We start from the raw sequence: 16244 nt of genomic DNA, 5'->3' as shown, positions 1-16244 counted from the left end.
CACTGGGGACAGTAGCACTGGGGACAGTAGCACTGGGGATAGTAGCACTGGGGACAGTAGCACTGGGGACAGTAGCACTGGGGACAGTAGCGCTGAGGACAGTAGCATTGGGGACAGTAGCACCACACTCCCTGGAGAGAATCTGATAGGAACAAGCTGTTCCGTGTGGCTGGGCCATAAAACCAGCTTCTGTGCAGTTTCAGCAGCGATCCAGAACATCACTTAAGTAAGAATAATTGCCCACTTAGTCACCCCTGAGTGCACCCCAGCCTGTGTGTGGCCCCACAGAGAAAGACAGGTAAGGAGGGAAGGCTGGACGCTCAGCAAGTTCCCGGCTGTCCACAAGGCCTGGGGGGCCGAGGGACATAGGATACCACAGGACAGTGCCAGCATCAACTGACTGTCACAGCCTGGAAGCCCAGGTCAGCAGGAGCAGCTGTCCACTACAGCCCATTTGGCACACACCTGGAAAGATGGTGTCACTCGGCAGACAACTGTTGGAGGAACGGTTGTTGTGCTGGTGACAGGGGTGAATGGTAATGATAAAATGCCATAATGACAGGAGGTATCCAAGAGGGCAAGCGGAAGGCATAAAGACAGAGGACAGACAGAGGGACCCTGAGCAGGGGATCGGGGGAAGGATGTCTCACAGCCCCCTGACTATAGCATGGTAGGTAAAGTGGGAGCACTGCAGATGCAGAGGAAGGCTGTAGGTCTGAGCGGCTTAAATATTCTTCCTGGTGGACTGGGGCTAGAGGGCTTTCCTGATTTTCATCAAGCTTTGGTTCCATCCCTAGCACCACAAGAACCAAGCATAAAGTAGGCACACTCCTATAATCCAGGTACTAGGGAGGGAGGGAGGAAGATTAGAAGTTCAAGGCCATCCTCAGCTACATGACCACGTTTGAGGCCAGCCTGGACTGTATAAGACCCAGATAGATAGATAGATAGATAGATAGATAGATAGATAGATAGACAGACAGACAGACATATTCTCCTGGTACTATACAGCATTCCAATATAGAGGAGATGAATCCACATACTCCAAGACAAAATATCTCAAAGATGCTTTCCAGAAAGTCAACCAGGCCAGTGAACAAGATAAGGGGGTTATTATGGGAAGATGGCACAGAATCTTCAGGAACATCAGAACAAAGTCATTCAGTATGTAACCATGGTAGGCTGGCCTGACGATAGGAAGTTACCCTGCTCATCTCAAGGCTCATGTAGCCCAGGCTGGCCTCAAACTGTTTATGTTCTTGAACTTCTCACTGCCCTGACTCCACCTCTGCAGTGCTGGGCTTACACACATGGGCTACCAGGCTGAGTTTATGCAGTGCTGGGACCAGAACCCAAGACTTCTGGCATGTTAGGAAAGCAGTCTGCTGGTCAGCCACATCTGCAGCCCCTCGCCCTTTGGGGTAACAGCCCTGAGAAATGGAAGGGTCTACTGGAAGCAATCATGAAGCCCAGACCCTGAGCCCTGTTTTTTATGATGGCGCTCTCAAGCTTGGGAGACCTTGGTCTTGCTGCACTATTCAGTGTCCAGGGTGATGACTGAGTCAGAGACAAGGGGAGGGGGGCGCTGCTTAGGGCAGCCCAACAAATCAGAACTGCGGCCTGTCTGCTGCTCTGGAGAATAAGGATGTCAGAAAGCAAGGCTTCCTGTAGAAGCCACTGTGCCTCAGGGGTGGGGGTGGGGTCCTGTAGGCAAGGGTGACTAATGGAAGGGACATTGTCTAGTTCAGACTGAGTCACCACATTGAGTAAAGAACTCTAACAAGAATGGTAATAGTAAACACAGAAAAGACATCCCCTGTGCCCCACACGAACTGACTGTGCCCCTCTGTGCTAAGCATGCCCTGCGTCTAACTCAGATAGCATCCAACAGCACTGCAGAACATCTACCATTATCACGCCCATTTCACAGATGAGAAAACTGAGGCACAGGTTTCCTGAGGTCAAGGGGACATAAACTACTAGTTCAGGCAGTCTAACTCCATTGTCTGGACACTGCTGTTAGTGCCAATGAAGCACCATGGGACAGGTGAGAGCCACTGACAGTGCTCCGGAGCAGCCACTGCCTAGCACAAGAAAGGACTCCCCTTTCCCCCAAGGAAGACAGATTATAAGAGGCAAAAACATAAGAGAGTCTCAGGGCTGGGGTGTGGCTCCATGACACTAGGCAAGCCTAAAACAAGAGCAGGAGCCCTCTGGTTCCAGGCTCAATGGGAGGGAGAAGAGAGGGAAAAGAAAAAGGAAAAGGGGAGACAGACAGAGAGGAGGAGAGGGGGAGGTGAGGGAGGAAGAGCAAGAAAACCGGAAAGAAAGAGAGAGAGCAAGAACACGAGAGAAAGTGAGAGCAAGAGAGGGAGCCAATGAGAGAAAGAGAGAGAGAGACAGAGAGAGAGAGAGAGAGAGAGAGAGAGAGACAGAGACAGAGACAGAGACAGAGACAGAGAGAGACAGAGAAAATATGAATATCTACCTGAGGGAAACAGACAAGGATGCAGGCAGGGAAAAGAAACAGTGTGTCAGAGTTCTCCAGAAGCTTTGTTTAAACTGGGCCTTAGACTCTTGATTTTGTAGGTCTGGAGTGGGACCCAAGAATTAGCACTTTCAGGGTCTTAGAAACAGCTTAGTGTAGACTGAGAACTTAGCACGCAAGAGGCTAACAGTTCCATTTTTTCCCCCCAAAAAGGAGGAGACACTTCCAATTCTTAAGGGGGTCCTGATGCTACAGGAGAGGAAGGACCACAATGGCTGGCCACCTGGCTTTGCCTCACAGAGAGAACATAACTGGCAAGAATTGGGCACTGGACCTCGGGATCATGAAACCGGCCTGGGTGCTTGATTCCAGCACATGAGATTCAACCCCAGCTCTAAGGTTCAAGGCTGTCCCCAAGGCTTGTAGAATGGTCTGGTCCCCATGGAAGCACACAAGGCAGTTCAGAAATATTTTTGGAAAAGAATCTGTGGCAGACAGGAAAATACGACAGCATTTGGACAGAGTTGGTGGAAAGCAACGAGAAACATCTGACTTAAATTGCTTTGCAAATTACACCATTTTAAAAATTAGAGGGTGGGGGACCCTGGGCCAAAATGTATTTTTAAAGATTTATGGCCTCCAGAGTGTTAGCTCAACAGCCGAAGAGGCTGTGAAAGAGCCACCCAGTGTGGCTTCTGCTGAGGCTTTTGGGAAGCCTCCTGCTTGATCCTGAAGCCAGGCTTTCCCAGCCCAGCCGGCTGCCGTGCAACTTGCCTGCCTGACCCACCAGGGCCCTGCCAACTCTGAAAACGCTTGTGCATACCTGCACAGGTCTCGGTCTCTCTCTCTCTCTCTCTCTCTCTCTCTCTCTCCCTCTTTTTCCCTCTCCCTTTCTGTCTCTCTCCCCCTCCTTCCCCACTGTGTATGTGTGTGTGTGTGTCTCTGTGTGTGTGTATATGTGTAAGTCAACTTCAGATGTTACTCCCAGGTGCTTCCTTTATTGTTAGTGTGAGACAAGGTCTCTCTCTCTCTTTTACCTGGAACTCTCTGATGATGCTGGCTGCCATCAAGCTCCAGGGATCCAGCTGTGCACCTCTAGCTATGGGTTTACAAGCACTCACCACGACACCAAGCTTTTTCACATGGGATGGAACTCAGATTTTCAGGCTTGTGCATTTTACAACTGAGCCTTCTCCCCAGCCCCGAGAAAGTGCTCTGACAGATACTTTAGGAACCCCTGGTCCTCAGCCTTGTGGACTCCTTTAGAAGCAAACAAGAGAGAGCCCATACATCCAGCCCTCTGCAAGAGATCAAGAGCTTCCAGCCTTAGGGCAAAGGAGGACCCTGAAACACAAGGTCATACAAGATGCCTTTCCAAGGCTGACACTCAGATTACAGTAGGGACAAAGTTACCCAGTCCTACTCAAACAATCTAAAGCACTGATCTAGAAGCAAGCAAGCAGACTTCAGCTCTCAGTATCTGAAGGATTCGCACCTTGTAGATTATAATTTACTGAAGACACAAAATATTTGGAGAGTTGAGTGTTCTGAGCATGTACGGATTTTTTTCTAATGAGATTGAACATACAGCCTTCCACAAGTGACATCCAGAATCCAAGATGCATCCAGCAACACAGTCATTGACAAGCTGTAGGACTATGTCCTTTGGTCATAACTGCCCATATCTTGCCATTGTGGCCCTGCCATGAGCAAGTGAGACCCATCTACCGCAGCCCTGCACAGATGTGTATAAGGCACATCCTAGGCCCTTGTAAACCACCCCTTCCTGCCAGATGACTGCAGGTCCTGGCGCAGACTATGTCAACCATGTCTCATGCTCTGAAGGAATAAGCAACCGTCTGACTGTCACCTGTCCAGCTCTGGGAATCGGCTCTGCTACTCTCCTGTCCTAGCTGTCTCACACCAGGACGTCTAGCAACAACTCTGCAAAGGGGCCTTCAGTGATGAGTGTAGGCCTCCCTGGATGTACAGCATGCACCTGCAGGCCCCTGACCTGAAGCCTAGAATGCATCTGCAGTTACGGACCTATACCTGCAGCCTAGCCCACACCTGCGGCCCACACACCAATAGTCAGACACCTGTAGCCCGACATGCACCTGCAGCTCAGCATGCACTTGTGGTCCCACATACACCTGTAGCTCATCATGTACCTGAGGCCCTACAGACACATACCACACATTTCTTCAGTCCAGCATATGGGCTGCAGCACCACCCCCTCCTGCAGCACTTTGCATCTCGCAGGCTTTTGTGTCCTCTGTATTCTCACGACAGATACGCACATATGGTTGCAAGCTGAGATGGCATGAGTAGAATGCCTCAGAGGCCAGGCAAATGTGGCTGGCTCCCAGCAGCCACCCTCTGTGGCTGCACTCTTTATTGACCATACATGTCTCCTTACACTGCTTATGTTTTAAGATATCCTTACCACCCTCCTGCTCAGCCTCTACACTGAAACTTGACCAGGCCCAGAGATGAACCCAGACATCTTTACCATGCCCGTGCCAGCTACCTATGACTGGCTCCTGCTTCTTACGTTCATCTTCCCTGACATAGAGCACACTCCTGGGGAGTTAGCCCATTTCTGATGCTACAGAGCAGTGGATCTCAACCTTCCCAATGCTGTGACCTTTTAATACAGTTCCTCCTGTTATGGTGACCCCCCAACTATAAAATTATTTTTATTGCTACTTCATAACTGTAATTTTGCTACAGTTATGAATCATGATATAAATAACTGATATGCAAGATATCTGATGTACAACCCTCATGAAAGGGTCATTTAACATACACCCCACCACCACCACGCTGCAAAGGGCAGTGACCTACAGATTGAGAACCACTGGTCTGGGGCATCCTGGCCCTTGGGGGTCTGAGCACAAGAGGTGTTTTTCTTGGTACCTTTGCTCTGTCACAGAGAATTGTCACACAGAAGTGCGATCTTAAAATATCTTAAGTTTTAACTACACTTATTTAAGGGGACACATGCATGCAGGTATGGGGGTCAGATGACTACTACAGGAGCTGGTTCTCACCTTCTATCACATGGGTTCCAGTGACAGAATCTGAGTTAGCAGAAAGCATCTTTACCAGGAGAGGTATCTTGTCAACCTGATTTTAAGATCTTAAGGACTGCAGCCTAACATGGAAGTCCATTCCCAGCAATATCCTTTGGGTTGCACCATTGGGCTTCCTTGCCCCTCCCCTTTAGCCCACCTTCAGTTGACAGATCCCATGTGTCCTCTCCACACAGGCATAGCCACTCTTCGCACACCCCTGGACACCCTTCCAGATTAGCTGCCCAGGAAGCAGGTACAGCACTCTTCAATGACAGAAGACATTCCAGGGTCCCCCTGGCTCCTTAGTGTACACGCCTGGCCTGAGACTTCCACAGGCCATAAACCGCTTGCTTATGTGACAAATGTCTGATGTGCTGAACGTCATCTGCCAAGCTCACTAAGGAAAGGCACTTGAGAGGGCATGGGGTGGGCATGGGGTGGGGCTGGTGCTCCTCTGGAGTGGCTGTGCTCCATGCTTTGCCCCCTTTCCCAGTAGAAAACCTCTCAAGCATTTGCTGTCGCTGGCCTCAATAGTGACAACTGGGCCCCTCTCCCCTCAATTATGTCCTAATTACTGTCTAATTACTGCCTAAGTCTACTCTCTCCGTTGTTGTGACAGGGAATGGCCTTGCTTGTTTGAGAGAGGAAGGCCAAGGCCAAGTCAGAGTGGATCCCTCAGGACAGGTGGAAGATACTGGAAGCTAGGTCCTGGAAACTCTCTCAGCCTCAGAGAATGGGGCAGGGAGGAAATCTGAGGACCATCACTGCCCAGGACTTCACTCCACTGCACTGTGCCTCCGTTTATAGCTCCCTGGCTGGATGATCTGGCTGGATGGTTATGGCTTCTCTTTCCTGACCTAACAGTTAAGCCTCCACACCAGGCCCACAAACTCAGACCCTGTCCCCAGAGGTGCCCAAGGCTGACCTCCATGTCCCACTTATGACTTGATAATCATTTTCAATTAGAATCATGGGGAGAGAAGAAAATCAATGCAGTGTCAACACATGAGGCCCCTGATGCTACTACCCCAAGCACAGTCCACAGAGCATATATGCAGCCTCGCTCAGAGGTGGAGAGAAACAAACTTAGCCCTCCCCTTGAACATGGCCCCTCGGGTGGGTGTTCTGCCTGAGCAAGAAAGCATCAGAGCACAACTAAATGTGTTTGAATTAAAAGGGATAGAAAATAAATCTGTTTCTGCGCTCTGAGACAGAATAGTTGTGTGGCCTCCAGATGGACAGCCCAGTGACGGGAGGTCTCACCTTCCCGCCAAACTACCCATCCTGGATGCTGGCACAGACCGTGGAAACCGGGAGAACATCTCTCTTAGGGACAGTGAAATGAGAGACCGTGGCTCTCAGAGTCCCTTTTGTTGTAATTAAGTTGGCCAGAAATCCACCTAAGATAGTAAATTCCATACCTGACCCTCTAATTACAGCCAGCAGGCATTGGCAGACAATTACTTTCTGAAACAGTCCTCGGTGGGGCAAGAGGCAAGGAGCTCTCAGGATCCATCTCCCCGGTGCCAGCTGAACACACCCCAGGGTGGCCAGGCAGCTGCCCAGTACCACTCTCCTCCTTTCCTCCTCTCCCTGTTCAGGACTCAGCCACCAGACCAGGATAGCCAGCTCTCCAAAGAAAGCTGCAAGCCACCTTCTTGTGGACTGGGATTCCCGGGGCAGAGGTACTGTCCTCCATAAACCCAGCATGCCTCCCAGATGACAGGGGCCAGCACACTCATTAAATCCTAATGACCTCGTGAAAAACACCCCTGCTGCTCTTCAAGCGTGCAAAACAGAAAGTGTACCTCCTTGGGCTGCTACAGCTGCAGCGGCTGCAGCTACCGCCAGAGGACAGGCCTTTTTCCCTGGGTCGGGGAAGCTGCTGTCCTCCAAGAGACCACTCTTGGCTTCTTTCTTCTCCAGTGCAGGGGCTGGGGCTGACGTCTCCATCTCAGAGGCTCATACTCTTGAGTGGCAGACCCTGGAGGGAAAAACAAAGACGTTCAACCACGAGCCACGACACTGCACCCAAACCCAGCCGGGAAATACCAACCCAGGTTCACACCACATGGGCCTACAGCATCAAAGTTCACACTGAGTCTCTTAACACCGTGAGGGAAGGCTTAGACGCTTTTGACACAGTCATCCTGAGAATCAACAGGTCTGCTTGCTGCATGGCCACAAAGACAACAGCTGAACATTTTAGCATGTTTATTTAATTTTTTAACCTGATTTTTTTTTAAAAAAACAAAAAACAAAAAACAAAACAGCAACAAGTTCTTAATAATGAGAGCATCCAGGAGCAGAGAACCACCTGATCTAGAGAAATGAAACCGCAACAGAGAGCCCAAAGTCAAGGAAAAAACGGAAATACAGCAGCCTTTGCAAAGTACAGCCGAAGACCGGCCTGCTTCTGCCCTTTCTTCATTGGCTGATTAATTTGGATGTTCATTCACTTATTTATCCATTCATTCATTCACTATCGTATCACTAACTGTCATCATTTGTTGTGACCCTTTTGGGGGTGGAAGGACGCTTTCATGGGGTCATCTAAGACCATTTGAAAACATACTTACATTACAATTCATCAACAGCAGCAAAATTACATTTATGAAGTAGCAATGAAAATAGTTTACGGTTGTGGGTCACCACAAGAACTAATGCTATATGGGCTCACATAGCCCAGGCTAATATAGCCTAAAGCTCACTTTGTATCTAAGGATGACCTTGAGCCCCTGATCCTCCTACCTCTGACTCCTAGTGCTGGTATTGTAAGTGTGTAGCACTAGGCCTGGCTTATGGAGCCAGTGGTATGGCTCAGCAGGGGTCTTGCTGTACCAGGATGACAGCTTGAGTTTATTCAAAGAAAGCCCCACCTAAAGATGGAAGGAGAGAACTGGCTGCAGGAAGTTCAGACAGCATGTGCATGCCACTGTACGCACGCCACATGCATGCAATTATAATAATAAAATCTCTTACTATGGGGTTCTGCTATCAGAATGGTCACCAGCCACCTGCTGAAGCCTCTATTTCTTCCATTGTCCCTTAGCCTGGCCACACACACCACCATATCGGCTGCCCTTAGGTGTCCCCTCACTTCCCTTATTAGGGCTGTGACTGTCAACACTGTACCCAGGAGGAAGCAGCCCAGCAGCCAGTGGTGCCTCTCCAAGAACACACGTCTCCTTTGCCTATAAAATCCCACTTGGATGTCATCTTCCCCAGAAAGCCCCTGATCTGGACAGTCCATGGTCGGAGCCCTACATTAGTCAGATTATGAGTCTACCTGACACTCCATATCAGCATGCTCTCACAGATACGCCCATTGTCTCCTAGGTGATTTAAAACCCCAACTGGGTTATTGATCAAGATTAACCAGTAGAGCAAGAAATGGTGGTGCCCACCTTTAACCTCAACCCTCAGGAGACAGAGGCAGGCCAGTCTCTGAATCCGAGGCCACAATCTACACAGGTAAGCTCCAGGTCAGCTACACAGACCCTGTCTCCAGATAGATAGATAGATAGATAGATAGATAGATAGATAGATAGATAGATGATAGATAGATGGATAGATAGATAGATGATAGATAGATGGATAGATAGGGAGAGAGAGATAGTTAAGTATAATTGGCATATTCCCTACACAGAGAAAAACAAACAAACAAGCAAACAAATGCAATTAGCCTGCTCCCTCTCCCCAAGGCTAGAGCTCCTTTTGTGTCCTGCTGGGTCCTTTTGAGCTCTTTACTTTTAAGAGTTTAAATTACGTGTATGTACATGTTTCTGCATAGGATGAGTGTAGGTGTCCTCAGAGACCTTACACAGCAACTCGGAACTGAGCTCCTTGAAAGAGCAGCAAACATTCTTAAACCACTGAATCATCTCAAGCTCCTCCTGCTGAGTTCTGGTCCACTTAAGCCTCTAACAGAGGGAGAGGCTGGCTCCCTGTGCATCCCTTATCTTCCTGGCAAGACCAGGCCCTGTTGACATGGACCTGGAGATCTAAAGAGTGAGGAGGAGGGGGTAGAAGAGAGCGATGAGAAATGAACCTCTTTTGTTCCCTTACACCTAAGGAGTGACACAGCAGTGGCAGCTTAGCCCCCTCTGTCCCACCCTGACAAGTGGCAGCAACCTGGTAACCCCCAATGTCACTGAGGAGCAACCTCAGGATTTTGTGGAGAGATGAACTGCCTGAGGCCACTTCCCACAGAGGCCGCAGAGCAAGGCGTCCAGTTTGGTCGTTTGCTGACATGCCACCTATAAGCCCTGGGAGGGGGACAGCCACCCAAAGAAAAGCCCTATGAAGGGATGAAGAAAGAATTGTCAGGGGCTTCGGCACTCAGGCTGTGGCAGCAGATTCTGAGTAAAAGAAACAGCTGCACACAGAAGTACTTGGGGTTCAGGGTGTACCCCTCCTTCACTGTGCAAGTCAACGCCACCACGCACCCTCTCCTTACCTCTGCCACAGGAGAGGAAAGCAGGAGACAGAGCCAAGAGTCTTCATAATTCACAGGAATTAGTGGGATTAGCTCAATTTCTGGATAAACACCAGGCACCCTGGGTCCCAAGCAGATACTTTCACTCCTGGGGATGGCCAGTCACCATTGCACCTGTGTCCTTGTGCACCCCCATCCCCCACCACCTGGGATCAGCAGGGAGGGGTCTATGTGTGGCTTCCCAGGTACTGGGTGAGTGAGTGAGAGTCTATGTGGGTTGATTCCCACAGGCTACACAAAGATTCTTCAAAGAAGGGTCTGAGAGCCACAGGACACTGCAGGGGAGGGGTGTCAACCTCCACTTTCTTTTACAGCTCTGGAAATGCCCACACATTCCACAGGAATCTGCTACACCAAGGGGAGCCTGGGCCAGTGCTGGGGAGGAGCCTAGAGATTTTACCCAAGTCTCAGGTCCTCTGGGGCTTTTCCATGAGATCTCTCATTCAGACATATGACGGAAAACCCACAAAGTGTGCAAACAAAACACTGTGCATGTGTTGGTATGTAGTCACAGGTGTTGGGGGGCAGTGTATGTGGAAGCCATATGTCAACATCGAGCCTTCCTCGGTCACTCTATGGTTTGATAGTGATGATGACTTTGAAATAGGGTCTCTCACTGAACCTGGAACTCACAGATTTGAATAAACTGACTATTGGTGAGTAAGCTCCAGGGATTCCCTGTCTGGTTTCAGATTACAGAGGTGTGCTGCTGACTCTGGCTCTTTATGAGATGTTGGGAATCCAAAATCGAGGCTCTTACATTTGTGTGGCAAGCAGCTTGCCAGCTAAGCTATCTCCCCAGCTCTCTGCATTTTTAAGACACTCTATGAGTGCAAGACTTAGCAGAACATGCCTGCAAACCCAGGCATGGAACCAAAGCCTGGAAGTTAAGAGGTCCAAGCATTCATGGTCAGCCTGGGACATATGTAAAGATCCTGTTTCACATAGAACAGAACAAACAAGAAAGCTCTTCAAGGGTTCTGTCCTGCGAGCTTGCACAGGACCTTGTGGGAAGTGTCTATCGGTCACTGTTGGTCTCCAAGTAGTTTCTAAGCAACACTTACAACAAGACTTTATGGACTACATACTACATTAGGGCCAGGAAAAAAATGTGAGTCTGTGGGGAAACCCTTCGCCATGAAGCCTTGAAGACCTCGGTCTGATACTCAGGACCCTTGTGGCTGAAGGAGAGAACAGGAAATGGTGTCTCCTCTATGAATGAACAGGGTGATAGATCACAGTATTGTGACCCTGTTACCACCATCCTCCACAGCATTGAATAGTAGCTCTGCACACCGTGGCTTCCTAGTTGGGGAGTCATTACACACCGCACCTCCAACCCTGCACTTGGAGTGCAGTGAGAAAGCCCCAGTGTTACCGTATCAGAAGCATGGCGCCTTTGCAGCCGCTGCACTTGATGTAAAGGGGTGTCTTTCATGAGCCACGCTTTCCATTCCATCATTTACGGCACACCGGTGAATGATGATCACACCAGGTGTTACAGGGACCACCGCACAGGCCAGGTTAAGAAGTCTTCCAGGACAGCATGAATATACCGATAATCAGGATGAGGAACTCACCCTAAAGCATGGACTCCTGGAAACCTCCCACCACCTGGCTGCTTTGAACTCCTTTGGTGAGTGAGTCACACACAAGAACACTTCCTGGGGTGAATCAACCTCCAGGAGGGAGGCAGGACCTCCTCCCAGCCAACATAGCCACTGCAGGCCCTGGTACACTCACATCCTTTCTGATCTCAGCCAGGCAGCATACATGTTCAGACTCACATGCATGAACCCACGGGAATGCATGTGCACAGCATATGTTGTCAGAAGGAGTTACACACACATGTATTCATGCACGCACAACACAAGTGCAAAGACACACAGAAATCAGATAGGCACATATACATGCAAGAGCTAGTGAAAACCCACTCTGCCTTGATTGCAGACATTTTTTTACATGTATTTACTTAGTGTATGTGCACACACATGCACATCTGTAGAAGTCTGAGGACAACTTATGGGGTCAGTTCTCTCTGACCATTATGGGCTCCAGGCTCAGGTCATCAGGCTTGGTGGCAAGTGCTTTTATCTAATGAGCCATCTCATCAGTAGGACACCTTCTCTGTATGTTTCTTTCTTAAAGACTCACGTAGCTCGGGTTGGCCTGGAAGTCACTCTACAACCAAGGATGATCTTAACTTCTGATCTTCCTTCCTTCCCCTCCCAAGTGCACCACCACACCCCATTTGTGCAGTGCTGGGGAATCCAACCTAGGGCTTTGTGCACACATGCCCATCCCTACTTGCTTTTAATATCAAATGATATAAACCACGAACACTGCAGGAGTGGAAGGGGGCTGGCATACAGCATAGTGAGCAGGTCAAAAAGAATCACACAGTGCCAAAGCTGGCAGTGTCAGAGCAAGCAGGGCTCTGGAGAAGACAGACATTCCAGAAGCATAAGCAACCCTGTGATACCCTCGGGCGTGAAGCCCTGGCCAGCCCGGCTTAAGGACCCCTCAGCTCAAGCTTTACTCAGAAACCTGCAGGTTACAAAATGACCCATTGCAGCAGGTCACAGCCACACCAAGCAAAAATCAGCCCCAAGGCAATGCACCTGCCCCTTTCTAGCCCCTTGAATTTCTTTCTCCAAGTACAAAAGCTCCTGGATTTGCAAGGCCCCTGGGCTAGAGAGCTGCTGTTAGGAAAAGTGGTAATTAACCCTAATTCACTGACTGGCTGGGCAGGGGTTGGGCCCCAAGGGCCTGATGGGTAGGCCTCCTTCCTGAGATGAGTATCAGAAAGGCTTCCTTCTTCCTGAAGGCTGTGGGTAGGACTTCTGGCTCAGGCTCTAGAAAGCAACCCAGCCCCCACCGTTTCATACTCAGGTCTATTCCCTGGAAACACAGGCCAACTCCACTTCCTGTCTTGGCACTCCTGGGCTTCCTTACGCTGATCATTCAGTCTTTCTGTCCCACTAACACCATGGACTTCTAGACCCAGAACCCTACACCAAGGATAGGTAATCTACAGTCCCAGAAGCCCAGGCAAGCAGATGACACTATTACAAGAAGTACAATGACTGTGGACACCAGAGATGGAGCATGCATTTGGACAAAGCCCAAGTCTCAATTTCCCCATCTGTAAAACAGAGAGGAGCAGAGCCTTTCCCTCAAGCTGGGCAGGCAGAGTCCCTGTAGCCACAGGACAGGTTCTGTCTGGGATGGGACAGCAGAGTTCTGCCGAGGCCCCTTCTGACACTGGACCAGCCTCAGTTTCCCCAGCTAGATCCTGAGAATACAACACAGTACAGCAGCATTTTATAAGATAGAATCTTCCTAGATCCTAATCTCCCACCCCCACACCCATTGTCAGGTCCCCTTCCTCTCCAGAGGCTTGATGCCCAGAGAGCTACAGTGTCTCCTTGCACCCTTCCAGCAGAGGATTGGAGAGCTCCATGAAGCCACATCTGCAAGCAAACAAGGGTGCACTGTGTAGCCGGCCTGCCAGACCTAGACAGGCTGATGGGCTACAACAGTGTTGTATATTTCTGAAGCTGGAAGGGAAAACAGGGCTGGGCTCTGCCCTGGGAAAAGAAAACAGACTGCTCAGGACAGTCCTCAGCAGGAGCACCTACTATGTTCTGAGGCACACAGTAGTTCTTGTGATGGATCAAAAAGTGACTTTATCAATTAAAAGGCAAGGAGCTTGCTGGGCATGGTAGCACACATCTTTAATCCCAGCACTTGAGAAGCAGAAGGCGGTAGATCTCAGGGAAGTAGGGGCCAGCCTGGTCTATATAGTAATTTTCAGGACAGACAGGGCTATGTGGAAAAACACGGTCCTAAAATAACAAAAACAAACCAAGAGGTTCGGAACCATTCAAAGCAGTTTTCTCCAGGTGAAACTCATACTAAGGGATGGTACTTTAGAGTCAGGGATAAGCAAGGCCTCCCTGTGCACTTAAGGAGCAAAATCCAAACCACAAAACAAGACCCAGGTCCTCACTCACAGTGGGTGGAGACGAGAGGTTTGGGGAGTGTGTGCAGACCCAGAACAAGCCTTACTTCTGACACGTGGCCCAAGTGACCTCAGTCAATTCTCAAAGGTCTTCTTGAGGAAGACCTTCCTGGTGGCAGTTCTGCACTAGCTGCAGGGAAAGGTCCTGAGGACTAACAGGCTTCCGGCCAGGCTTACAGTACAAGACATGAATTCTTTCCTCAGACTCAGTTTTTTTTTTTAAAGACCAGTTTGTTATCCCTGAAACAATCACTGCTGTTACACTAGTCAGTGTTTTGTCTAGCATCTCAGTAGATTTTACTAGTACTGCACAGCTAAGTAAAATTTGAGGCTGCCTGGAACCGAGCCATCCCTAGACCCAATTTCTCTTGTCCTTCTCCTCTCCAGTTCTAGAGTCAGGTATTGACAATGGCCTTCAATCTTACCCTGGCTCCCAGTAGCTCAATGCAAAAGGAACCATCACAGAGCTTCTCATCTGATTTACAGCATAGCCAACTGTCAGCCACATCATCTCCCAAACCAGCCTGGCAGGGTTAGTACCATCCCAACTCCTAGGCCCAATATGAGACCGGCAGGCTGGAGCCCCAGGGAATATGTACAAGGCAGCAGTTAGGTGGAAACAGGAATTGGGCACACAGCAGGGTGCAGACAGGATCCAAGCCACCGGAGTTGTGAACCAGCTACTCTATGTGGAAGGGAGGGTCCCACAAGTGAGGCTTTCAGGCCTGAGGTCACAGGGAATAGGGCAGGGCTGGGAGAGCTCAGACTGCAGGTGTAGGGTAGGACTCTCCCCCCTCTAGGCTCTAGAGGGACCCAACCTCAGCCCGTGTGTGGCCCTGGCATCTCCAAAATCGGCTGCTGCTCTAACTTGTCAAGCTGGAGGCCTCCCATACCTCACAGGCACCACCAGTGTGTGCCAATGCACAGGCATGGCCTTCACCAAGAATATCTTTTTACTATAATAAAACTACCAGGATCTCATTGGCTAAGATCTCCCTCTATGAGGCAGGGCCTACGACTCCAGGCCAGTCTGCCATGCAGTTCCAGGTGAGCCTGGACCCTGCCCAATCCAGGCCTCCCAGTCCCATCATCCTCCATGTTCAGGACCCCACTGGCCTCCCACTCAACCCTCTCTCCCCAAATCCACAAGTCACATCCCAAGTCAGCTTATCTGAGAACCGCTCGCCTGGAGTTCCGATGTCCACTTCAGCCCACGACTCAGCTGCAGCCTGGCATCCACCTGCTCAACAACGGAGTAAGGAAAGAAAGTTCTACCTGCTTCAAGACTCAGAATAACACAAGATTCTGGGGTCCTACTGTGCAGCACCTGCATCTATGTTGGGACATTCAGCCCCAGACTCAATGGGGGGGAGGCAAGGATGGCAGGCCAGAATTGATCTGGAGGAGGAAGGCTGAAGGCTAGGCAGATATACCTTGGGAGAAAGAGGCCCTTATAAACAATGTCAAGAAAGAGCAGGTCAGGCCAGCAGAGAACCACAAAGGCAGAGCTGAGCACGAACTCTCCGAGCCTCTGCGCTCACACCCTTCGTCCAAACACCTATTCCACTATAGCATCAACTCCTTTAAATAAGTACAGGCCATGTCACCTCCTATCCAGGCTGCAAGTTTTGACTGGCTTCACTCTTAGAGTCTCTTGGAGCCTTAACTCTCTGACCTTAAGGCCCATCTCCTGGGAGATGGCTCAGATTAGTAAAGCCGTTGCTTTCCAACAGTGAGGACATGAGTTCAATCCTTGAAGGCCTGGAGGTGCAGGAGAATGCTTGGGACTGGCTGCCCAACCAGCCTAGGTAAACCAAGTTCCCTGCCAATGAGAGACTGGCCAAAACAAACAAAAACAAACAACACACATATACACACAAACGAGATGTCTCAGGTAACAGCAATACCGAAAAATGACCTCTCTGTCTTTCTCTGTCTCTGTGTCTTTCTGTCTCTCTGTCTGTCTCTCTCTGTCTGTTTCTCTGTCTCTGTCTCTCTCCTCTCTGTCTCTCATTCCCCCCCACACACACACACGTGCACGCATGCGCACACACAGAAGGTAGAGATGTCTCAAATAATAGCAACACCAGAAAATGACCTCTCTGTCTCTGACACACATACATATATGTGGACCCACACTCATATTAGTATATAAAA

At 49.8% G+C, this 16244-nt stretch overlaps 1 protein-coding gene across 2 annotated transcripts in view; it reads right to left on the bottom strand.

Annotated features, from left to right (window-relative positions):
- Nucleotides 1–16244, bottom strand: part of Gli2 (GLI family zinc finger 2) — a 216380-nt gene that overhangs the window by 156997 nt on the left and 43139 nt on the right. Inside the window, exon 2 of one of the 2 annotated variants that reach the window (XM_028771494.1) lies at nucleotides 7374–7549. In XM_028771494.1, coding sequence (XP_028627327.1) covers nucleotides 7374–7518 — 145 coding nt within the window. In that variant the 5' untranslated portion in view covers nucleotides 7519–7549. Of the gene's footprint in view, nucleotides 1–7373; nucleotides 7550–16244 lie in introns of those variants that run through there. The other variant, XM_028771495.1, reaches the window with a different exon arrangement.

Source organism: Grammomys surdaster, unplaced genomic scaffold, assembly GCF_004785775.1.
Source record: "Grammomys surdaster isolate TR1022 unplaced genomic scaffold, NIH_TR_1.0 208, whole genome shotgun sequence".
Taxonomy (NCBI): domain Eukaryota; kingdom Metazoa; phylum Chordata; class Mammalia; order Rodentia; family Muridae; genus Grammomys; species Grammomys surdaster.
Note: the sequence above shows the minus strand (reverse complement) of the source record. Positions and strands in the feature narration are given on the sequence as shown.